Source organism: Rhinoraja longicauda, chromosome 11 (assembly GCF_053455715.1).
Source record: "Rhinoraja longicauda isolate Sanriku21f chromosome 11, sRhiLon1.1, whole genome shotgun sequence".
Classification (NCBI taxonomy): domain Eukaryota; kingdom Metazoa; phylum Chordata; class Chondrichthyes; order Rajiformes; family Arhynchobatidae; genus Rhinoraja; species Rhinoraja longicauda.
In genome coordinates, this window is record NC_135963.1 from 53,058,154 (window position 1) to 53,083,832 (window position 25,679).

A 25,679-nucleotide genomic window follows, 5' to 3' on the forward strand; every position below is an offset into this window, starting at 1 on the left:
CCATAATGCTGTAAAAACGGCCCTGCCCCGCCCCCCCCCGAGTCCACGCTGACCATCGATCACCCGTTCACACTGGTTCTACGTTATCCCACATTCTCATCCACTCCACGCACTCTAGGGGACAATATACAGAGGCTGATTAATCTTCAAACCTGCACGTCTTTGGGATGTGGGAGGAAACCGGAGCATCCGGAGGAAACCCACGCAATCGCAGGGAGAACGTGCAAACTCCACATCGACAGCACCCAAGATCAGGATCAAACCCGAGTCTCTGGTGTTGTTAGGCAGCAGCTCTAAAACGCCACTGATCACATCTGCCTCCAACACCATCCCTGTTCCAGCAACCCACCACCCTCTGTGTAAATAAACCTAGCCAGCACATCTCCTTTAAACTTTGCCCCCCTCATCTTCAAACTATTCCCTCTAGTCTTTGATATTTTCACCCTGGGGGAAAAGGCTCTGACTGCTTATCCTGTGTGTGCTTCTCAGAATATTATATACTTATATAACGTTCCCCTCAATTTAGCTATAATATATGATTGAGTCAAACATCTCCTATTAATCCATGTCTCATAAATGAACATTAAGTACAGTATAACAAGGGCCAACTTACACCGATCAGCCAAAACATCATGACCACTGACAGGCGAAGTGAATAACATTGGTTATCTTGTTACAATGGCACCTGTCAAGGGGTGGGATATATTAGGCAGCAAGTGAACAGTCAGTTCTTGAAGTTGATGTGTTGGATGCAGGAGAAATGGGCAGGAGTAAAGACCTGAGCGACTTTGACAAGGGCCAAATTGTTATGGCCAGACGACTGGGTCAGAGCATCTCTGAAACGGCAAGGCTTGTGGGGTGCTCCCGGTCAGCAGTGGTGAGTACCTACCGACAATGGTCCGAGGAGGGACAAACCACAAACCGGCGACAGACAGGGTGTTGGGCGCCCAAGGCTCATCGATGCGCGAGGGCAACGAAGGCTATCCCGTCTGGTTCGAACCGACTGTGGGAAGACAACAAGTTGTCAAGGAGGGAGTGTGATGCTCTGGGCAATGTTCTGCTGGGAAACCCTGGGTCCGGCCATTCATGTGGACGTCAATGTGACACGTGTCACCTACCTAAACATCGTTGCAGACCAGGCACACCCCTTCATGGCAATGGCATTCCCTGATGGCAGTGGCCTCTTTCAGCAGGATAATGCGCCCTGCCACACTGCACACATTGTTGGGGAATGGTTTGAGGAACATGATGAAGTGTTCATGGTGTTGCCCTGGCCTCCACATTCTCCAGATCTCAATCCGATTGAGCATCTGTGGGATGTGTTGGATCGACAAGTCTGATCCACGGCGGCTCCACCTCGCAACGTACAGGACTTGAAGGATCTGCTGCTAATGTTTTGGTGCCAGATGCCACAGGACACCTTCAGGGGTCTTGTAGAGTCCATGCCTCGGCGGGTCGGCGCTGTTTTGGCGGCACACGGAGGACCAACAGCATATTAGGCAGGTGGTCATAACGTTTTGGCTGATCGGTGTATATGCAAGTCAACAGCTCCTGAACGTTTGGGTGCCTATTCTTCAGAAAGAAGCACATGTTGTCTGACTGCCAATTCCAGCCAAACAATAGATTATTTTAATGTGATTAAACCAGTCTAAGAGATTATTGGGGCTCGCTGTTCTTCCAGTTTCGGCCACTGTAGATGTGGCGCTGGGAAGGCGAGGGAGAATGAGGAAGGTGGTGGAGAATGAAGGCCGAGATGCCGGAACCTTCCAGAAGATCTGCACCAGCGATCCCTTCTTCACCCACGGCACTGTCTTATTGACATGGCTATTGTTGCGGCTCACGTTGTAGCCCCCGGCCAACGGCACTTTCTCGGGGCTGCCGCCACCGACAGGACGCGCTCGGTCATGGTGGGGCTGCCTCCCCTCACACCAGCTGCCGTTTATTCCTGTCGGCCATCGCTTTGTCCACTTCCTCCTCCTCCTCCTCCTCCTCCTCCTCCTCCTCCTCCTCCTCCTCCTGTTCCTCCTCCTCCTCCTCCTCCTCCTCCTCCTCCTCCTCCTCCTCCTCCTCCTCCTCCTCCTCCTCCTCCTCCTCCTCCTCCTCCTCCTCCTCCTCCTCCTCCTCCTCCTCCTCCTCCTCCTCCTCCTCCTCCTCCTCCTCCTCCTCCTCCTCCTCCTCCTCCTCCTCCTCCTCCTCCTCCTCCTCCTCCTCCTCCTCCTCCTCCTCCTCCTCCTCCTCCTCCTCCTCCTCCTCCTCCTCCTCCTCCTCCTCCTCCTCCTCCTCCTCCTCCTCCTCCTCCTCCTCCTCCTCCTCCTCCTCCTCCTCCTCCTCCTCCTCCTCCTCCTCCTCCTCCTCCTCCTCCTCCTCCTCCTCCTCCTCCTCCTCCTCCTCCTCCTCCTCCTCCTCCTCCTCCTCCTCCTCCTCCTCCTCCTCCTCCTCCTCCTCCTCCTCCTCCTCCTCCTCCTCCTCCTCCTCCTCCTCCTCCTCCTCCTCCTCCTCCTCCTCCTCCTCCTCCTCCTCCTCCTCCTCCTCCTCCTCCTCCTCCTCCTCCTCCTCCTCCTCCTCCTCCTCCTCCTCCTCCTCCTCCTCCTCCTCCTCCTCCTCCTCCTCCTCCTCCTCCCTGTCGATGACCGCAGGGGAGCTCGAAACAGTGGGGAAGGAGCGGTGGTGTGGAAAGAGACAGGAGGCAGGAAGAGGCCGCAGCTGGTGAGGAAGGGCTCACTGGTGCAGACCACCAGCATCAACGCCCAGTTTTAAGGTGAAACGACACAAAGTGCTGGAGTAAATTCAGCTCCATCTTTAAGTCTGAAGAAGGGGTCCCGACCCAAAACATTGCCTATCCATGTTCTCCAGAGATGCTGCCTAACCCGCTGAGTTACTCCAGCACTCTGTGAAACGTCACCTATCCATGTTCTCCAGAGATGCTGCCTGACCCGCTGAGTTCCTCCAGCACTCTGTGAAACGTCACCTATCCATGTTCTCCAGAGATGCTGCCTAACCCGCTGAGTTACTCCAGCACTCTGTGAAACGTCACCTATCCATGTTCTCCAGAGATGCTGCCTGACCCGCTGAGTTCCTCCAGCACTCTGTGAAACGTCACCTATCCATGTTCTCCAGAGATGCTGCCTAACCCGCTGAGTTACTCCAGCACTCTGTGAAACGTCACCTATCCATGTTCTCCAGAGATGCTGCCTGACCCGCTGAGTTACTCCAGCACTCTGTGTCTACCTAAAACAGACTATTCTACTTGTGTGCAGGGAGCGATGAGGCAAAGTGTTGGGTCCCTGTTCTTGCCCCGAGCACATTGTGAAAAAGATTGTTTGGTCAGATTGTAAATTGAATCTACCATCTTGAATCAGAAATGTACTCCCTTGGTGGGGTGTCATAGCAACCGCAGTGGGCTGTTCAACAACCCTTCCTGCAGGCTACTCAGTAATAAAGTGAGCCGACATGCCAGATGCAGCTGCGCACAAAAGTTATTTGGTGATTTCTTAGTCACAGACATGTCTGGCATGCAGGATGTTCCCCACTGAAATGGCAGGAAATCCAATTAATTTGTTATAAGTAATATCCAAGATGGTTTGGGCCTCTCTCTTTGGGTATATAAATCTTTTATGCCTCAATTTAAATTCAAAGCAATGGGTCAGAATAAGTTGAAGCAAATCCATTTCTAATTCCGATAAAAAAGATTGACTATTATTATATTTCAGATTATCATTTGTTGTACATGTCAGAAATGAATGAGTTTCAATTGCAGTTTCAGAGGTACAGAAGCTTGAAAGCGCGCACCACCAGACTCAGGAACAGCTTCTTCCCCTCTGTTATCAGGCTTCTGAATGGTCCTTCCATAAGCTAGGCCACTGTCCCATTGAGGACATTGGACTTTGTCTCTGGAAATGATGCCCTACAATGCTGAGAACTATATGGCGGCACGGTAGCGCAGCGGTAGAGTTGCTGCTTTACAGCGAATGCAGCGCCGGAGACTCAGGTTCGATCCTGACTACAGGTGCTGCACTGTAAGGAGTTTGTACGTTCTCCCCGTGACCTGCGTGGGTTTACTCCGAGATCTTCGGTTTCCTCCCACACTCCAAAGACGTACAGGTATGTAGGTTAATTGGCTGGGTAAATGTAAAAAATTGTCCCTAGTGGGTGTAGGATAGTGTTAATGTACGGGGATCACTGGGCGGCACGGACTTGGAGGGCCGAAAAGGCCTGTTTCCGGCTGTATATATATGATATGATATGATATATTCTGCACTCTGTATCTTCCCCTCAGCTCTACCTGTTGTACTTGAGTTTAATGTAATTTCTATTTAAGTACAGTATTGTCTGATCTGTATGGATAGCATGCACAACAAAGTTTTTCACTGTGCCTCGGGACACGTGACAATAATAACTCTAAACCTAAAAGAAGGTTGTGTCCTGGGAACTTACTTGAAGCCTGCAAGCCGTAAGCCGGTCCAGCCTAATCTACAAACAAAATTAGAACATTTAAAAACTAGCCATTCTTCTTAAATGGTGAAAACATGAGTTATTTATTACACCAGACACCAAATTAGTCTTGGATGTCTCTGAGAAAGGAAAGTTTATCTTATCTGCTTACAACGTAGACTACAGTTGCTGGGGACCTTTGACAAAAAAGGACACAGAGTGCTGGAGTAACTCAGCGTGTCAGGGAGCATCTCTGTAGAACGTGGATAGGTGACGTTTCGGGTCGGGACCCTCGTCAGCCTGAAGAAGGGTCCCAGCCCGAAACGTCATCTATCAATGTTCTCCAGAGTTGCTGCCTGATCCTCTGTGTTACTCCAGCACTTTGTGTCTTTTTAATGTCCCTGCACGTGGCCCCATGATTCACTGGTTCTTCTAATTGTGCCCAAGCATTTCCCCAAACACCTGAGATAAACACAACATGCTGGAGTAACTCAATGGGACAGGCAGCATCTCTGGATAGATGGGTGATGTTTCAGGTCGAGACCCTTCCACAGGCCCAAAACGTCACCCATTCCTTCTCTCCAGAGATGCTGCCTGTCCCGCTGAGTTACTCCAGCATTTTGTGTCTATCTTTGGGGTAAACCGGCATCTCCAGTTCCTTCCTACCCAAACACCTAGTTGTTTTCCTAAGCCAGTCTGCTTGCGGACAACTCTATCTTAGCTGAAAAGCATTAGAAGACCCTCAGTCCTGCTCCTCAGTGGAGAAGCAAGCTTGCCGACTGTCTGTGACGAGGTTGCTCTGTTATATGGCAACACAAGGCGTCGATGACTAAACATTTGGAATTGTGATATCAAAAGCCACAATGAGTTAAAATGCAATCCTTTGATCAGCTGAGTTGAGTTGAGTTTAGTCTATTGTCACGTGTAACGAGGTACAATAAAACACTTTATTGTGTGCTGACCAGTCAGCGGAAAGACAATACATGATTAAACTCGATCCGTCCACAGTGTACAGATACATGATAAGGGAATAACGTTTAGTACAGGATAAAACCCAGTAAAGTCTGATCAAAGTCTCCAATGAGGTAGATAGTAGCTCGGGACTGCTCTCTAGTTGGTGATAGGATGGTTTAGTTGCCTTATAACAGCTGGGAAGAAGCTATCCCTGAATCTGGAGGTGTGCGTTTTCACATTTCTGTACCATTTGCCCGGTGGGAGAGGGGAGAAGGGAGTGGCCAGGGTGCGACTCATCCTTGATTATGCTGCTGGCCTTGCCGAGGCAGCGTGAGGTATAAATGGAGACACTGGAAGGGAGGTTGGCTTGTGTGATGGTCTGGGCTGCGTCAAAATTTCTTGTGGTCTTTGCTATACTACCAACATGTTTGTGTGATGGAAAAATGCTGGGGGAACTCATCAGGCCAAGCAATGTATGTGGAGGGGAAAAAGAACAGATGACGTTTTGAGTCTGGACCATTCTTCAGATGACAGAGGGAATTTTAATCGCTGAGTCTGACCGGAAACATCGTCTGTCCATTTCCTCTGCAGACGCTGCCAGACCCGCTGCATTCTTCTAGCACTTTGTGTTTCGCTCCAGATTCCAGCATTGTAGTTACTTGCGTCTCCGCGTTTTGTGAAAACTGCTTGAGTGGCAAGTTTACTGTCTTAATTACAAAAATAATTCGAAGAATTTGAGATTTGCTTGCATAATTCTTTTTGTTCATTCACAGAGTGCAAGTTGAATTTTATGTCAACGAAAATACATTCAAAGAGCGCCTGAAACTGTTCTTCATCAAAAACCAAAGGTCAAGTAAGTACCTCCAACAATAACCATTTCTACAGTTAAATTTGTTAGATTTTGCACACCACCGGATGGGCAGGTAAGGAGAACTTTATTTCTTGCAGCACAAGAGGCTGAAGAGTGATCTTACAAAGGTGTATAAAATCATGAGTCAAGTCAAGTCAATTTTATTTGTATAGCACATTTAAAAACAACCCACGTTGACCAAAGACGTACAGGTATGTAGGTTAATTGGCTGGGTAAATGTAAAAAAAATTGTCCCTAGTGGGTGTAGGATAGTGTTAATGTACGGGGATCACTGGGCGGCACGGACTTGGAGGGCCGAAAAGGCCTGTTTCCGGCTGTATATATATGATATGATATGATGATGATAAGTGCTGTACATCAGTTCAGATACTAAGAAACAAACATACAATGGCACACAAACATAACAGCACATACATAAACAGTTCACAGCGCCCCCTCAGAGGGCCTCAAAAGCTAGGGAGTAGAAATAGGTTTTGAGCCTGGACTTAAAGGAGTCGATGGAGGGGGCAGTTCTGATGGGGAGAAGGATGCTGTTCCACAGTCTAGGAGCTGCAACCGCAAAAGCGCGGTCACCCCTGAGCTTAAGCCTAGACCGCGGGATAGTCAGTAGCCCCAAGTCGGCCGACCTGAGGGACCTGGAAATAGAGTGGTGGGTTAGAAGAGGGTGAATGAACAGAGTCTTTCATCCAGAGTAGGGGGAATCAAAAACCAGTGGACATTTTAAAGGTGAGAGGGGAAAGATTTAATAGGAGCCTAAGGGGTAACTTTTTTACACAAAGATTCAAGATTCAAGATAGCTTTATTTGTCATCCAATATTGGACGAAATTCAGTCACCCACAGTCCAACAATAAAAGCATTAAATAAGCATTAAAATTACACAACCCCAAAAAAACCCCAAAACACAGTCCAACAATAAAAGCATTAAATAGGCATTCAAATTACACAACCCCAAAACCCCCAAAAACACAGTCCAACAATAAAAGTATTAAATAGGCATTCAAATTACCCAACCCCAAAAACACACAAAAAAGAAACATCCATCAAAGAAACATCCATCACAGTGAGTCTCCTCCAGTCCTCTCTCTCCTCACTGTGATGGAAGGCCACAATGTCTTTCCCTTCTCCTGCTGTCCTCGCCCGCAGTCAGGTTGTTGTGGTTGCAGGCCGCACCGGACGGTCCACAGCGGGCCGAGCCCAAGGCGCGTCGCGTCGCAGCCGCTCCCGCAGCCTCCGAAGACGGCCGGCTCCGCCGATGATAAGTCCGATCCGGGGCGGGCGAACACGCTGCTGCTGCCACTGTTGCTGCACGTCGGGGCGGTCGTGGCTCCCGACATTGAAGCCCCCGCCCAGCAGAGAAATATCCCGCGGCATATCTTAGGCCGCGCCGGACGGTGAAATGTCCTCGACCCAAGCCCCGCGATCCGGGGCGGGCGAACCCGCTGCCGCTGCCGGAGCTCCCGATGTCGGCATCCACGCGGCCCGAGCCTAAGGCGAGTCGCAGCCGCTCCCGCAGCCTCCGAAGACGGCCGGCTCCGGTGATGGTTAGTCCGATCCGCGGGCTCTGCGAACCAGTGCCCTGGAGGCCGACAGCTCCAGGAGTTGGGCCGATGGTAGGCCGCAGCAGGAACGGAGACACGGCCCAGAAACAAAGGTCGGGTCTCCGTTCGGAAGGGACACATATTTACAATGTTACAGTTCCCCCCCTCCCCCCCACATACACACATAGTACACAAACACAAAAACACCACATCACAACTACAATTAAGACAAAAAAAAACAACAAAAACACAAAGACAAATGGACCGCAGGTGAGCCGCAGCTGCTAGGGCAGCGCCGCCATTTTGGTGGGTGTATGGAACGAGCTGCCAAAGGAGGTAGTTGAGCCAGGTATAATAACAGCATTTATAAGACTCTGGATAGGTGTATGGATAGGAAAGACTTTGGGGTAATTGGGCCAAACATTGGCTAGTCGGGCCAACATTGATATCTCGGTTGGCATGGATGTGTTGTGCCAAAGAGCCTGTTTACCTGCCGTATGACTCTAAACTGAGAACAATAAATCTCAAGCATTTTTACGCTTTGCTCATCTCTGAGACCTTATTGCTTAGTTCTTTGCATTGCATCCAGTTGATAGAAATCTACCTAAAGGATACAAAAAGATTTGTTTAGAATTATTATTGCCATGTGTACCGAGACGCAGTGAAAAGTTTTGTTCTGCATGCTATCCAAAAAGATCAGGCAATATTACACATTAATACAACCAAGTCAAACTCAAGTACAATAGGTGAAGCAAAGATCAAGTGCAAAATATAATTCTCAGCAATGTAGACAAAGTCCAATGTCCACAATGAGGTAGAGGTGAATCGGACAGTACCCTAGCTTATGGAAGGACCGTTCAGAAGCCTGATAACAGAGGGGGAAGAAGCTGTTCCTGTGGCTGGTGGTGTGCGCTTTCAAGCTTCTGTACCTTCTGTTCAACAAGAGTGGGGAGAAGAAGGAATGACTGGGGTGGGACAAGTCTCTGATTATGTTGGCTGCTATTCTGAAACAGGATTAAGTGTAGATGGAGTCTGGTCTGTGTGATCGACATCCACAACTCTCTGCAATTTATTGCAGTCTTTGCCAGAGTTGTTTATTATATCCAAGCTCTGAAGAAATATCCCGACCTGGAACATCACCTATCCATGCTCTCTAGAGATGCTGCCTGACCCGCTGTTACTCCAGCACTTTTTGTCTCTCTTTGGTATAAACCAGCATCTGCAGTTCCTGTTTATGACTTTGTATACTGCAATACAACCCGACAGTTTGCTTTCTATGGTGCATCTGTAGAGGTTTCTAAAGAACTCAATAGCATGGAAATTGTTGCCAGTTGTGATCCACACGTCTGTTTGCCACTGATCTCCGCAGAAAGCTCGGGCTTAATCTCACGTAGCTCCCTCTCTCAAGGCAAAGCCTTTGGAATGGCAGGGTATTTTACAATGTAATGGGTGGGATGACACAGGGAGCTGGAACAAATTGGCTCGACAACTTAAGAGCTGGAAAATGCTGTGACAGCCAGCTAAGCCACGCTGACAAAAACATTGAATGTTGCTGATATTCTTTCAAATTCACCAACGGCGCTGGGCTGTGGAAAAGTCCCACCAATTTAAATTTAAAAAAAAATAAAATTTCCGAACAAAGAAAGTTAAAATTGTTTAAATAAAATCAATTAAAATATCAGAATTAGCCAAGGTTTATAGGACTTTGTTTAGGCTGCATTTGGAGTACGTATCGCGGGCAGTTCTGGTCAGATGTGGAGGCTTTGGAGAGGGTGTGGGGAAGGTTCACCAGAATGAAGCCTGGATAAGGGAGCATTAGATACAGGGAGAGCTTGGACAGACTTGGATTGTTTACTGTGAGCTGAGGGGAGACTTGATAAAAGTGTATGAAAATATGACACTCAAAGCCTTTTTCCAGGGTGGTAATGTGAAAGACTAGAGGACGCAGCTTTCAGTTTAGTTTAGTTTCTTATTATCATATCAATAGACAATAGAAGTGAATATCAAGTGAAAAGATTTTGTTGTGTGCTATGCAGTCAAAGATATGACCAAGCATGATTACAATCAAGCTGTCTGCAGTGTGCAGTTAAAAGGATAAAGGGTACAACATTTAGTGCAATATAATCTATATACGAAAACTCTTGTTTGTTTGTTCTTGAACTACAACCAAAGCGGTACACGATAGCGTGACAATTTTAGGCCCACCTTACTCACCGTCGTCCCTTTGGTGCTAATGGAAGAGGTTTCATTGAAATTGGTGATATATTTTTAAAGCTATTCACATTTTAAAGTTTAAATCTATCTCCTGGGGAGGGAGGGAGGGACTGATGGAAGAAGGGGGGGAAGGAGGGGGGAGGAGAGAGGATAAGGGGGTTGAGAGGGATGGAGTGGGGGGAGGGGAAGGGGGAGGGGAGGGGGAAGGGGGTGGAGGGAGGATAAGGGGGGTTGGGGATGGTGGGTGGGAGGGGGAGAGGGGAGAGAGGGGGGATGGGGGGGAGGAGAGGAGAGGAGGATGGGAGGAGGGGGGAGTGGGGGAGGAGAGGGTGCTGCACCAATGCAGGAGAGGTTTGGGCCCAATGGGTCCACTTGGTCTGGTATCCACTAAAGTTCATTGAAAGATTGTTCAAAAGTCTCCAATGAGGTACCTGGGAAGCCAGGGCCCCCCTGCTCCTTAGCTGGTGAGAGGACGGTTCAGTTGCCTGATAACAGCTGGGAAGAAACTGTCCCTGAATCTGGAGGTGTGCGTGGTCAAACGTCCTTACCTCCTGCCTGGTGGGAGAGGGGAGATGACGGGAGTGAACGGGGTGAGAATGGTGCTGGATTATGCTGGTGGCCTTGCTGAGGCAACGTGACGTGCTGATGGAGTCTGTGGAAGGGAGTTGTTTTCCGTCTTTAAGGTGTGAAGGACAACGTTTAAAGAAGATGTGTGAGGCAAGGATGGTGGGTGCCTGGAACGCGCTGTTTGGGGTGGTGGAGAAGGCAGATACGATAGTGCCATTCAAGGGACTTTTAGATAGGCTCATGGATATGCAGTGAATGGATGGAGATGGATCACTTTCAGGCAGATGAGAGTAATTTAGCTTGGCACGGACATTGCGGGGCGAAGGGGCTGGACTGTGCTGTACTGTTCTATGTTTCCTGTTCTAATCCTTGGTCATTCATGAGGGGAATAGATAGGGAGAATGCAGAGTATTTTACCCAGAGGAAGGTGATCAAGGACCAGAAGAAGTGGGCTTTAGGTGAGAGGGGAAAGAAAGTTCTCCTCTTTTTAAAGAACTTTTAGGCACTTTTTAAATATTGAATCGGAACTAGATGGGTAACCTTTTCACACAGAGGGTGGTGAGTGTATGGAACGAGCTGCCAGAGGAGCTGGTTGAATCAGGTTCTGGAACAACATTTAAAAGACGTTTGGACAAGTACGTGAATAGGAACGGTTTAGAAGGATATGGGCCAAACAGGGGCAGGTGGGACTGGAGTAGATGGGGCATCTTGGTTGGCATGGGCAAGTAGGGCCGAAGGGCCTGTTTCCGTCCCGTATGACTCTATGACTTTACGACTCTACCGCTGATTTTGATTTATAAGTAATATCATCAGGTCGACGGTCCCATGTTAAACCCAAGCTTTGGAGAGGAATTATAAAAACACTGGCAAAAGCTGACCACAGTTTTGTGTCTTTTGAATGCAAATCCTTTTAAGGCCCTGTCCCACTCAGGTGATTGTTTAGGCGACTACATGTGACTAGACTGTCGCCACACGGTCGCCGGGGTGTTACCTGTATGTTCGTGAGTTGTCTCCAAAGAGTCGTAGCGTTTTTCTGGTCGCCGCTGGATTTTGAGATGTTTAAACATTTTCGGCGACTGTTGGTTTGACGCCATTGATCGTGGTTTGACGCCATTGATCGTAGCTTGACGTCTCCTGACGTAGGTGCTGTCGTAGGTTGTCGCCAGGTTGTCGCCAGGTGACGTAGGTTGTTGCTGGTGCTGACTCCGGTGAATTCCATTGGCGACTACCTACGTCAACCGGCCACAGGTACCGGTGTCAAAACTGGAGGCCAAAATGATGTGAATTGTCTTCACTTGTCTTCAGTTGTCGCCGACAGGGTCATAGCTTGTCGTAGCTTGTCGCAGGTGAACGTAGGTTGACTTCAGTTGTCGTAGGTTGTTGCCTGCGCGGTCGTAGGTTGTCGTAGGTGCGGTCGTAGGTGGACGTCCTAAGTCGCGACGATTGGGTCGCCGGTTGTCGGTAGCTTGCCGTAGCTTGACGTCGACTAGGTGGGAGGTTGTGGTAGCTTGTCGTAGACATTGTCGTGGGGGGGGGGTCTGGTCGCCGGTTTATCGGAGAAGTGCTACAACTATGACAGTCGCCGGCAGTTGCCTAAAAACTCGCCTAAGTGGGACAGGCCCTTTAACTTTGTGACAATCCCATGAAAAAAACGCCAACTGTAGTTACCTCGCACTCGCTGGGCCAGGAACCACTTGACTTACAAATGACCTTGCCCGTTCAGTCTTAATAGCTGTCATTTCTTGTGTCCCTTTCAGGGCCGTTTTTACAGCATTATGGGCCCCCGGGCAAAGCAGTGTACTGGGGCCCCTACCGTTACTCTCCCCCACCCCCTTTTCCCTACCAGCCCCCCCCTGTCATGCCGGCGAAAAGCACTTACCGAAAAGCACTTAGCAATGGACTTAGGGTGCTACATTGTTGCGAAAAGCACTTACAGATCGCTGTGAGAAGCACTTAGGGATGGAAAAGCAAAGCACTTAGGGAGCTAATTGTTGCGAAACAGATCGCTGTGAGAAGCACTTAGGGACCGAAAATGTTGCAAAAAAAGCACTTATTGAACCTACATTTTTAAAGTAGTATTTATTTATTGCAAGTCACTTAACATACACAGATCAGCATGGGGCCCCTATGTTCGTGGGGCCCCGGGCAAGTGCCCATCAGGCCCATGCGTTAAGACGGCCCTGGTCCCTTTCTGTTTGTACCGAGAGGTTTACTTTGCACTGATATAAGCTGAAATGCTAATGTGTATTTTCACTCAATTCTGCTGCACAGATCTGTTGCTTGTAATTTCAGATTTCCTTAATTTGCTATTTTTCTTTAGTAATTAATCTGTTAAAAGTTATTGAAACGTTCAATCATTCAGCTAATTGTGTCTTCCAGGTTAAAACCGAATTGAGCCGCTGCCTTACAGCGCCAGAGACTTAGGTTGGATCACTGAGTCCGCGCCAACCATTGAATACCCCATACACTAGTGGGCGGCACGGTGGCGCAGCGGTAGAGTTGCTGCCTTACAGCGAATGCAGCGCCGGAGACCCGGGTTCGATCCCGACTACGGGTGCTGTCTGTACGGAGTTTGTACGTTCTCCCTGTGACCTGCATGGGTTTTCTCCGAGATCTTCAGTTTCCTCCCAGGCTCCAAAGATATGTAGGTTAATTGGCTTGGTAAATGTAACAATTGTCCCTAGTGTGTGTAGGATAGTGTTAATATGCGGGGATCGCTGGTCGGCGTGGACCCGGTGGGCCGAAGGTCCAGTTTCCGCGTTGTATCTCTAAACACTCGTTCTACCCTACACACGTGGGACAATTTATAGAAGCAGATTAACCTGCAAGCCAGCGCGTCTTTGTGATGTGGGAGAAGACCGGAGCACCCAGAGGAAACCCACGCGGTCACAGGGAGAACGTGCAAACTCCGTACAGACAGCAGCCGTAGTCAGGATTGAACCTGGGCAGCAGCTCTACCTATGCACCACGTTGCTGCCCCTCAGTGCTCAGTGGACAGCATAATAAATGACAAAAAACGTTTGGTGTACTACAGTGTCTCCCACTGCAACATTATGCCGCCCTATGTGAAGTACCCCCAGTCACATTTATTCCACACACCTGCACTAAGATATAGTCCTAGAGTCATACAGCACAGCAAGAGGCCATTTGGTCCAGCTTGCCCATGCCAACCAAGATGCCCCATCTACACTAGTCCCACCTGCCTGCATTTGGCATATATCCCTCTAATCCTTACGTGGGTCCTGACTGAACAGTGCCTTCTTTGTAAAATTCCCACCTTTATTTTTGCAGTAAATTCATACAAAACAGGCCCTTTGGCCCACAGGGTCCGTGCTGACAAACTATCACCTACACCCCAATTTCATGTTATTCCAGTTTCGCGTCCTACACACTAGAGGCAATATACAGTGGCCAATTCACATACAAACCTGCACGTCGTTGGAATGTGGGAGGGAACCGGAGCACCCGGAGAAAACCCACGTGGTCACTGGGAGAATGTACAAACTCCGTACAGACAGCACCTCTAGTCTGGATTGAACCTGGGTCTCTGGCGCTGTAAGACAGCAACACTACCCCTGCGCCAATGTACCGTTCTAATGTTCTTTGACTGTTTACAAACTGGTGTTACTTTGACTAATTCGACTAATTTTATCAATTCATCAATTTTAACAAGACATTTCATTCAGGCAAACAGATCTATAACCTGGGCTTATATGCACTGTTTTACCTAGTTTTAATTATCTCCACATTATTTTTCATTCGAAGATCAAACTCATGGGTAAGGTTCTCTAGCCTTGTGGTGGTGTCCTGCCGTAGATTTTTTTTTTAGATTTTAGAGATACAGCTCAGAAACAGGCCCTTCGGCCCACCAGGTCCGCGCCGCCCAGCGATCCCCGCACATTAACATTAACACTATCCTACACCCACTAGGGACAATTTTTTTTTACATTGCCGAGCCAATTAACCTACAAACCTGTACGTCTTTGGAGTGTGGGAGGAAACCGAAGATCTCGGAGAAAACCCACGCAGGTCACGGGGAGAACGTACAAACTCTGTACAGACAGCACCCGTGGTCAGGATCGAACCTGAGTCTCCAGCGCTGCATTCGCTGTAAGGCAGCAACTCTACCGCTGCGCCACAGTGCCACACTGATGGTTGTGCCGTCTCATGTCTGGTGGTATTGAGTGTGGCTCACGTCCGATGTGTGAGCCACACATGCAGGAGCAGTGTGGGCACATGGAGGCCCACAGTGTGGGCACATGCAGTGGGCACATGAAGGCCCACAGTGTGGGCACATGAAGTGGGCACATGAAAGCCCACAGTGTGGGCACATGAAGGCCGCTGTGGGGGGATTTAGTGCTTCGTTCTTCCTCCTGTCTCTGACACTAACGAGTCGGCTTCAGCAATTATTCTTGAGACTGCAGACCGCCTTGCTCGTGGTTGTCTGCCAGCCAGTCCTGTCACTGGCACGGGTTTCCAGTCGCTTTGGGGCAAGGCCTGCATGCTGGAGATAGTCCTTGAATGCTGTCTTTGAACCGTTTCTTTGGCCGCCCTGGGTTCCTTTGACCCTGTGACAGAACTCTGCACAGGAGTTGACGAGGCAAGTGGGATTCATGCATCAGGACCACGTGGCCTGTTCATGGAAGCTGGGCCTTTATGACCATTGCTTGGATACTTGTGAAACCAGCACTTCCGCGTTGATCACCTGTCTTGCCGGAGAATGCCCATGATGGACCGCAGAGAGCGCATGTTCAATTTGTCACGCTGGTGTAAGGGGTTTCTGCGCCGAGCTTTCGCCCGACCTAAGGTCCCCGTGCCTTGCTCTGATCCCTTGACCAGGCCGTGCACACTGGTTCCCCGTGAGTGGTTCGACCCACTCACCCCTTACGGTTCTAGACACTGGGCTTAGATGCAGGAGCTCTTATAGTGCAGAAAAAATTCAACCAGACCAGATTTTAAAACCAGGGTTTAAATGAAAAGGGCTTTTATTCAGCACTTGGGACTATTGTCCATGAATACTTATTATACAGTTCGATAAGACATATCTATAATACACATACCGAATACATGAATATCTTTTATTTATTAATCACAAAACGCACAGTTCACAAGACATATACCCGAATACCCTTTTCGCTGAAAACTTAAAAGCACACAGTTCCACGAGACATATATCCGAATACCTTCTTCGCTGAATTCTTGAAACACACACAGTTACACAAAACGTATACACGAATACCCTTTTACTTATGAATTCTTAAACACAGTTCTGCAAGACACATACACGACTGTCAGATGGGGAACGCACGACGCATCGCAACCTTGACCAAACCCTATTTTTAATACACACCCAACGTTTATTCACAACCACCCTCCTCTCTACACTAAACTATGTCCAGGATATGTAGGATTTGAAGTGCATGCTCACCATGGGGTTATTACTGGGGTTACTGGCTGTTCGGTTTTTGCAGTATTTCTTTTCGAGTTGCGTGCCTGTTCCTCTCTCTTGCATCCGTTCTTCTTTCCGACTTTCTTCTTGACTTCAGACTTCGAACCCGGTTTTCTCTGCGCTTCTTGCCTCCTGTCCGTCTTCTTGCCTGCTTGCGTTTCCTGCAGGTTTTCTTCTAGCTTCAGCTTCTTCTTCCAGTATTTCTTCTTTAGTTTAAAACCCAAAAGTAGTGGCCAGTTATACTGTTTCTGACCCGTCCTATCTCCCGCCAGATCTTGGAATCTCTTTGTTCAAAAAGATATGTATGAGGTTTTCTTCTGATCTGCGCTTATGTTCGGGGATACCGGGGATGGCCAGAAGGTGTAAATTGGGATTTCATTGTGAGGTGATGGGTGTTAACTGGTTTCCCATCACCTACCAGGTAGTTTTCTATGGGCTATTGTGCCCCCTCACTGAGATGAACTGTTTAGGTCGGCTTGGGGCATTGTGAGTATGCTGATGTCAGCGCCCCAGTGTCTGGACTCCGACCTGGTTTCGTAGGTTTCTGCATGGCCAATACCCATCCTTTGTTCTGGCCATGGCTTTGCAGAAAACCTAGAGACTGGGATGTAAGGTTTTTACCTTTTTTTTGTGGCTGGTCACGAGGTCCTGCAGCCATTTTAGGACCCACAGATTGTGACATCCTTTGGTAAACTGACTGCAGCCTTTCTCCGCTATCAGCCCCAGTCTCCCGTTTAAAATGTCCAAACTGCAGCTCTTTGGTTTTGTGTTGATTTCAGAATGAGGGAAAACTTCTCAAATCTTACACTGGCGGATGTGTTTCCTGCACTGGATCCATGTTTCACATCCATACAGCAAGCTGAAGTTAAGGTTGTCAACTATCCCGCATTGGCTGGGACATCCCGTTTTTTGGGCTAAATTTTTCTATCCAATATCGGACCACCCTTGTCCCATGTTAGGTCCGTGGGGCACTATAGGCCTGGACGCTGTAGGCCCCGACACTGTAGGCCCCGACACTGTAAGCCCCGACACTGTAGGCCCCGTCATTGTAGGCCCCGACACTGTAGGCCCCGACACTGTAGGCCCCGACACTGTAGGCCCCGACACTGTAGGCCCCGACACTGTAGGCCCAGACACTGTAGGCCCAGACACTGTAGACACCAACACTGTAGGCCCTGACACTGTAGGCCCCGACACTGTAGGCCCCGACACTGTAGGCCCCGACACTGTAGGCCCCGACACTGTAGGCCCCGACACTGTAGGCCCAGACACTGTAGGCCCAGACACTGTAGACACCAACACTGTAGGCCCCGACACTGTAGGCCCCGACACTGTAGGCCCCGACACTGTAGGCCCCGACACTGTAGGCCCCGACACTGTAGGCCCCGACACTGTAGGCCCAGACACTGTAGGCCCAGACACTGTAGACACCAACACTGTAGGCCCTGACACTGTAGGCCCCGACACTGTAGGCCCCGACACTGTAGGCTCCGACACTTTAGACCCCGATGCTGTAGGCCCCGACACTGTAGGCCCCGACACTGTAGGCCCCGACACTGTAGGCCCCGACACTGTAGGCCCCGACACTGTAGGCCCAGACACTGTAGACCCAGACACTGTAGACATCAACACCGTAGGCCCTGACACTGTAGGCCCCGACACTGAAGGCCCCGACTCTCTAGGCCCCGACACTGTAGACCCCGATGCTGTAGGCCCCGACGCTGTAGGTCCCGACGCTGTAGGCCCCGACTCTGTAGGCCTGGACGCTGTAGGCCCCGACACTGTAGGCCCCGACACTGTAGGCCCCGACACTGTAGGCCCCGACACTCTAGGCCCCGACACTGTAGGCCCCGACACTGTAGGCCCCGACACTGTAGGTCCCGACACTCTAGGCCCCAACAGTTTAGGTCCCAACATTCTAGGTTTCCGACATTTTAGCTCCGGACAGTGTAGGCCAGGGCACTGCCTGACGGAGGTTGCGTAGCAACCCGCCTCCCAGCCCGGGCGGCCACCATTGGTGGAGTGGGAACACGTGGCCGCTGGCTGTGTGTGGTCACGTGGGGCGCGGGGTGGTGACTGGATTTGTGAGTGAGGAAGTTGGAGTGTACCACTGCTTTGTAGACTTTCAGCCTGGTTGGCAGCTTGATGTTGTGGTGGTTTAACACTCGTGCTCGGAGTCGACCAAGTGCTTGACTGGCCGTGCTGATTCTGGTGGATCTTTCCTTGTCCAGCGAGCCATCAGAAGATATTGCGCTGCCCAAACACGTGAACGTGTCGACTGTTTTCAGCCGTGTATTGTCAATGTGTACACTTGGTGGCGGTGCTGAGGAGCCTGGGGATGGCGCTGGTTGTTGGAGGATGTCTGTCTTACTGAGACTGATATGAAGACCAAACCACTACGCCAATTCTGCAAATCTGGAAACGATAAATTGGAGGCCAGACTCTAAGCAGTAACATTCAACCTGGTCTCTTGTAAGGTCATGAGGTAGTTTATGGTCCACCTATCCCTACAACCAGAGAGCAGTCCTGAACTACTATCCACCTTATGAGTGACCCTCGGATTATTCTTTACTGGCTTTACCTCGCACTAAACGTTATTCCCTTATCATGTATCTACACACTATAAATGGCTCGATTGTAATCAAGTATTGCCTTTCTGCTAACTGGATAGCATGCAACAAAATATTTTCACTGTACCTCAGCACACGTAATAATAAACTAAACTGAACTGGACTATCCCCTTGTCTGATTGATGGGGCCATAATCTTTTGATAGGGTCTTCTCCTAAACTTTAAAGTTACTTTTTCATTGATTACCTGATCTGGTATTCAGAGTTGAAGTTTTTGACATTGCACTTGACATTACAGGCATTAACTTCATTGCGTTGTATAAAATCCTGAGCAGAATAGATTGGGTGAACGCACAAAGTCTTTTACCCAGAGTAGGGGAATCACGACCCGGAGGCCACTTGTTTATGTTGAGATGGGCAAGATTTAATAGGAACCAAGATTTACGGGTGACCTTATAGAGGTGAATAAGATTATGAGGGGAATAGATAAGATGGATGCGCAGAGTATTTTACCCAGGCTAGGGGAATCAAGACCCAGAGGACATAGGTTTAAGGTGAGAGGGGAAAGAGTTAATAGGAACCTGAGGGGCAACGTTTTCATTCAGAGGGTGGCAAGTATGTGGAACAAGCTGTCAGGGGAGGTAGTTGACGCAGGTACTATAACAACATTTAAAAGACACTTGGACAGGTGCATGGATAGGAAAGGTTTAGAAGAATATGGGCCAAACGCAGGCAAATAGACTACCTTAAGATAGGGTATCTTTGGTCAGTATGGATGAGTTGGGCTGAAGGGCCTGTTTCCGTGACTGGCTCTCTAAACCTAATCTCCAGGCTTGACTCTTCCAACAAGCACCAATCATGTCTGTGCTTTCAATCATAGATCTAATTTATAATCTAATATTCACATTTTAAGTTCAAATGGATTCACACTGACAATACTTTTCAAGTTATGTTTTACTAATGGGAAAGGTAAATGAAAATAGTCTTTACCTTTTTAGTTGGAGAAATATTATTATGTTTTGTTGACCCCCAATAAATGTCACTGGAAACATGATTTAAATTAAACAGTTCATTTTAGGCTGATAGATAAATATATTTTAAAGTATATCTGTGGTGATATGAATTTCCTTGTATTGCCATTATGGAATTTAAATTGTACATGATGACAGTTCCTTATTGATTTCTTTACTGGACTTAAACTTACACTGAACATTGTTCCCTTTATCCTGTGTCTGTCTGTACACTGTGGACGGCTCGATTGCCATCATGTATTGTCTTTCCGCTGACAGAACAGCACTCAACAAAAAGCTTTTCACTGCACCTTGGTTCACGTGACAATAATAAACAGACTAAATTAAATTAATCGTGTTTCAGAATGTCGAATCACGAGATTATTTTTTGTCTATTGATTGGAATGAAGCAAGCGGTACACCCCCCCAATAACAGTCCGAGGGGGGGTGGGGAGGGGGGATTGTGCCCGTTATTGCCGATTGTCCCCTAGAACCGTGTGAGGGGGGTAAAGTTTTACCCAAGGCTGGAAGGGAAGAAGCACAACGTTGGTCGGGGGGGGGGGGGGGGGGGGGGGTGGTGGTAAACGAGCGGGAATTCCCAGGCCGGGGGGGGGGTTAACGAGCGGGAATTCCCAGGCCGGGGGAGGGGGGTAAACGAGCGGGAATTCCCAGGGGGGGGTGGTAAACGAGCGGGAATTCCCAGGCCGGGGGGGGCTAAATGAGCGGGAATTCCCAGGCCCGGGGGGGGGGGGGGTAAACGAGCGGGAATTCCCAGGGGGCGGGGGTGGTAAACGAGCGGGAATTCCCAGGCCGGGAAGCCACAGAGCCCTCGGCCCCACACGCGTTGTGCCAAGGACGGGCCCAGTACTCATGCCGCCTACACGCCGCTCCCTCTCTCCTCTCCCACAATCGGAAGCTCCCGCCAGGTAGTGCCAGCTCGGTGGGAAACTGCCGGAAGTGTTGCGGGGGGGGGGGGGGGGGTGGGGGGTGGGTAATGGGAGGCTTAGTCGGCTATAACCGAAATCCGGTGGGTTTACTGCATTTCCATCAGGAAAATTCAAACTCTGATTTATTTCAGGTCTGCGGATACGACTGTTCAACTTTTCCCTCAAGCTGCTGAGCTGTTTTTTGTACATTGTCCGCGTGTTACTTGATGACCCTCGGCAAAGTAATGGATGGTATGTACAAAGTCACAACTTTACTCCAACTCAAGTGGGCAACTCATGGCTGAACAGTTCAAAAACTAATCAAAACAAAGCACCATATATGTTGCCCAAGAAAAGCATAATTCATCTTGTGTGCTTGCTCATTTAATGTTGCTCCATCGTATCATGTGATGACTAAGTCTCGGAATTTGTTGCTAAAACATACAAACCATATTCTAAGTTCTGAATAAATCATGGTGGGACTAATGGTAGAGGATCAGACTTCTGAGGTGGAGCTTTATGGGATGTTGATTATGTTAGGGGCCTGTTGCAATGTCTTTGACCAATTTTGTTTTTTAATTGAACTGAATTGGAAGATACAGTGTGGAAACGAGCTCTTCAGCCCATCAAGCCCATGCCGATCATCAAGCACCCATTCACGCTAGTACCACATTATCCCACTTTCTCATCCACTCCTAGGTGCAGTTTACAGAGGGCCAATTAAACCACAAACCTTTCCTCAGACTGAATGGATTGGGAGAAAACCCACATGGTCACAGGGAGAATACAAAATCCACACATTGGCATTCTTTTAGGGACCATCTTGACATGTTGTTATTCGAGGTCAGCGGTTCTTAACATGGGGGGCATGACCCCCATGGGGGTCGTTTGGGGATTTTCCAGGGGATCATGAAGGGGTCATAAATGAAATTATCCCATCCCATTGACTGAGTATTGGCAGACATGTTTTCATAAATCGGGCTGGTTTTTTTCCAATTTTTGTTTCGGGGGTCACGGTACTGACCAAAAATGTCTGATGGGGATGTGGGGCCAAAAAGGTTAAGAACCACTGCTCTAGGTGAATTGGAACTTGGTGTGTCTTTGCTAATTTCATATACAGTTATCATTATGGATTTGCTCTAAATTTTCAAAGAACAAGCTAAAGTAATATCCATCCAAGGACCCAAACAGTCTTTCCAGGTGAGACAGAGGTTCACCTGCACCTCCTCCAACCTCATCTACTGCATCCGCTGCTCTAGATATCAACTTATTTACATCGGCGAAACCAAGCGCAAGCTCGGCGATCGCTTCGCTCAACACCTGCGCTCGGTCCGCTTTGGCCAAATCTCCCGGTGGCCGAGCACTTCAACTCCCCCTCCCATTCCCAGTCTGACCTTTCTGTCATGGGCCTCCTCCAGTGCCATAATGAGGCCCACCGGAAATTGGAGGAACAGCACCTCATATTTCGCCTGGGCAGCTTGCAGCCCAGTGGTATGAACATCGACTTCTCCAACATTAGATAGTTCCTCTGTCCCTCTCTTCCCCTCCCCCTTCCCAGATCTCCCTCTATCTTCCTGTCTCCACCTATATCCTTCCTTTGTCCCGCCCCATCCATCAGTCTGAAGAAGGGTCTCGGCCCAAAACGTCACCCATTCCTTCTCTCCCGAGATGCTGCTTGACCTGCTGAGTTACTCCAGCATTTTGTGAATAAATACCTTCGATTTGTACCAGCATCTGCAGTTATTTTCTTAAGCTAAAGTAATATGGTTGCTGAGCACATCGCACTAGTGGATGTTCGATTATGCTTGTGCAATCATTTAAAAATACAACAATAATTAGAATGTTTGCATCAAAAAGATGTCGTAAATTCACACAGATTTTTTTTGGTAACACATAATGTCAAAGTATGTCACAAAGCAAGGAATAATAGGCACAAGACACAGTTTTCATAATAACATTCCTCGCTGAAACTTGAGGTCATCTTGGTCAACTTCCTTCACCAAATTACCACAAGATTCATAGAGCAAGTTTTAATGATTTCAACTGAATGTCATACAAATCAATCTATTTTATTAGCCTAAAATTACTTGCTTTGCTTTTCTCAAAATTGGTAATAGCCATTGGTCAAATGTAAAATTATGATTTAAATATAGCAGTTGAGTTTTTATTGTTGTTAGAGTCATAAATCCAGAGAAATGTACAGCACATACCCTCCATCCCACAATGTTAATGCTAACCATTGAGTATCTGTCTGCACTAATCAGCCATGATCACATTGAATGGCGGTGCTGGCTCGAAGGGCCGAATGGCCTACTCCTGCACCTATAGTCTATTGTCTATTGTCTAATTTTATTTATTAACACCTGCTGCCTGGCTTTCTATGTCCAGGTGATTCAATTGCTCATCATTTAGCCTTGTTATATATTTAATTGATTGAAAGATCTAGCATGGAAACAGGCCCTTCGGCCCACCAAGTCCATACTGACCATCAATCACCCGTTCACACTCGTTCTGTTATCCCACTTACTCATCCACTCCCCACACACTAGGGGCAATGTAGAGGGCAACTCACAGGCCAATTACACAGGCCATTTACCGTACAATTTACAGTAATTGTACAATTTACAATTACAGTACTATTACAATTTACAGTAAAATTACACAGGCCAGTTTACAGATGCCAATTCACAGGCCAATTAACCTACTGACCCGCACATATTTGGGATGTGGGAGGAAACCGGAGCACCCAGAGGAAACCCACGTGGTCACAGGGAAAATGTGCAAACTCCACACAGAGAGCACCCGTGGTCAGGATCGAACCCGGGTCTCCGGCGCTGTGAGGCAGCTGCTCTACCCGCTGCACCACTGTGCCGCCCTGCATTGTGAGGTTTCCTCTCTCCATTCTTACACAGTATGTAGCCATCCTCTGGGGGCGAACATAACTTCTTCAGGTCCCCTAGAATCCTCACATGAAACTTATGTGGTCTGGTTTTAGATGTCAGCAGTGTGGGGAAAGGTTATCACTATCTATCCACTCCAATTTTTTGCACCCATCAGACTTCCCCCTAACCTTTCCTCCCTAGGGAAAACAAACCCAGTTCATCCAGATCAACAGTGTTGGAGGAACTTAGTGGGTTAGGCAGCATCTCTGAGGATCATGGATAGGTGACGTTTTGGGTTGCGTTTGAAGAAATGGTTCCAACCTGATTGGATTCAGGTCGCCTATAGGTGTTCCCCAGAGATGTTGCCTGACCGCTGAGTTACTGCCGCACTTTGTGTCTTCTATCCAGTGCATTCACATCTACCCTGTGGCGACTAGAAATGCATGCAATACTCCAGCTGCGGCTGAAGTTGTACCATGAGTTGTACCAATGAAGGCCAGTATCCCGCATGCATACCCCTAGAAGCTCAGCGGTCAGGCAATATCTCTGGGGAACACCTATAGGCGACCTGAATCCAATCAGGTTGCAACATACATCAATGAGCTATCAAGGCCCATAATGTAAATAGAACCAGTAATTCATTTTTTACACTCCACTGTTCTGCCCAATATTAGTTTCATCTTGAATATATAAACTGAAGGGAACTTATCCATGATTGTGAAGTGTGTGGTCCAACCAGCTATGCTGCCTGGATTACAGGGCGTCAGCCACAAGGAGAGGTTAGACAAACTTGGATTGTTTTCTCTGGAACCCCAGAGGTCGAGGGGAGACCTGATAGAAGCATCTAAAATTATGAGAGGCATAGATTGGGTAGACAGTCAGAACCACTTTTTTTTGCCGAGCGTAAACGTCAAAGACTAGAGGGCCCAGCTACAAAGTTTACAGGGGATGTGCAGGGGAAATGTTTTACACGGAGTGGTGGATGCCTGGAACGCACTGCCAGGGGTGTTGGTGGAAGCAGACACGATATTGGTGTTTTAAGAGGGTTTCAGATAGGCACATGAAAGTGCGGGGAATGGGGGCATATGGATCACATGCAGGCAGAGGAGATCGGTTTGACTTTTAGATTTTTTTAGATTTTGAGATACAGCGCGGAAACAGGCCCTTCGGCCCACTGAGTCCGCGCCGCCCAGCAATCCCCGCACAATAACACTATCCTACACACACTAGGGACAATTTTTAAATTTACCCAGTCAATTAACCTACAAACCTGCACGTCTTTGGAGTGTGGGAGGAAACCGAAGATCTCGGAGAAAACCCACGCAGGTCACGGGGAGAAGGTACAAACTCCGTACAGACGGCGCCCGTAGTCAGGATCGAACCTGAGTCTCCGGCGCTGCATTCGCTGTCAGGCAGCAACTCTACCGCTGCGCCACCGTGCCGCCACGTGCCGACTTAGCAATAGTTTCACACGAACGTTATGGGCCGAAGGGCCTGGTCCTTTGCTGTACCGTTTGGAGAGGCTTTTAGAAAGCCACATGCATATGCAAGGAAAGGAGAGATGTGCTGCACTTACAGGCAAAAGGGATTTGTTTAGGTAAGCGTGGGCAGCACGGGCAATGTGGGCCGAAGGGTACGTTTTTCTGTGCTGTGCTGTTCCATGTACAATTTATGATGTTGATGCAAGGACTGGCGACTGGGTAACACAAGGCAAAGAAGTGTTTTGTACCAAGGTCAAAGCAACCATGGAACGGTTCAGACGTTTCCCCGTCAGTAACTATTGTGGGAGCTGACGTCAGGGGAACAGCTGGCTGGGAAAACAAGATGACACGCTTGGTTAGGTAGAGAAGATTAATAATTGCATTTGTAAGTGGGAGTGTGCACTGCCTTTGATCCTGAGGGGAAATCCCATCAATGCAGGCTTTGCATTGGAGAAAATGTCATCTCACTTCTGCTGAAACCAGTCTCAGTGCAATGCGGCTGAGGAACACCTATTTTGGACCATTAAAAATAAATCTGTGCAGAATAGATGCCGTGATTTTTATCAGATGACTGTAATAACATTTAGTAGGTACTATAACAACATTTAAAAGGCATTTGGACAGATACATGGATAGGAAAGGTTTAGAGGGATATGGGCGAAACGTGGCCAGGTGGTAGGAGTGTCGATGGAGCAACTTGGTCAGCATGGTCAAGTTGGGCTGAAGGGCCTGTTTCTGTGCTGTATGACTCTTTGATAAGAGTAGGTGTTTAATTTTACAATTGGT

General features: G+C 48.5%; 1 protein-coding gene across 1 annotated transcript in view; it reads left to right on the forward strand.

The window, feature by feature from the left end:
- LOC144597930 (potassium channel subfamily T member 2-like) overlaps positions 1–25,679 on the forward strand; it is a 475,868-nt gene that overhangs the window by 133,834 nt on the left and 316,355 nt on the right. Inside the window, exons 2-3 of the mRNA XM_078407745.1 lie at positions 6,159–6,238; positions 20,683–20,782. Coding sequence (XP_078263871.1) covers positions 6,159–6,238; positions 20,683–20,782 — 180 coding nt within the window. The remainder of the gene's footprint in view (positions 1–6,158; positions 6,239–20,682; positions 20,783–25,679) is intronic.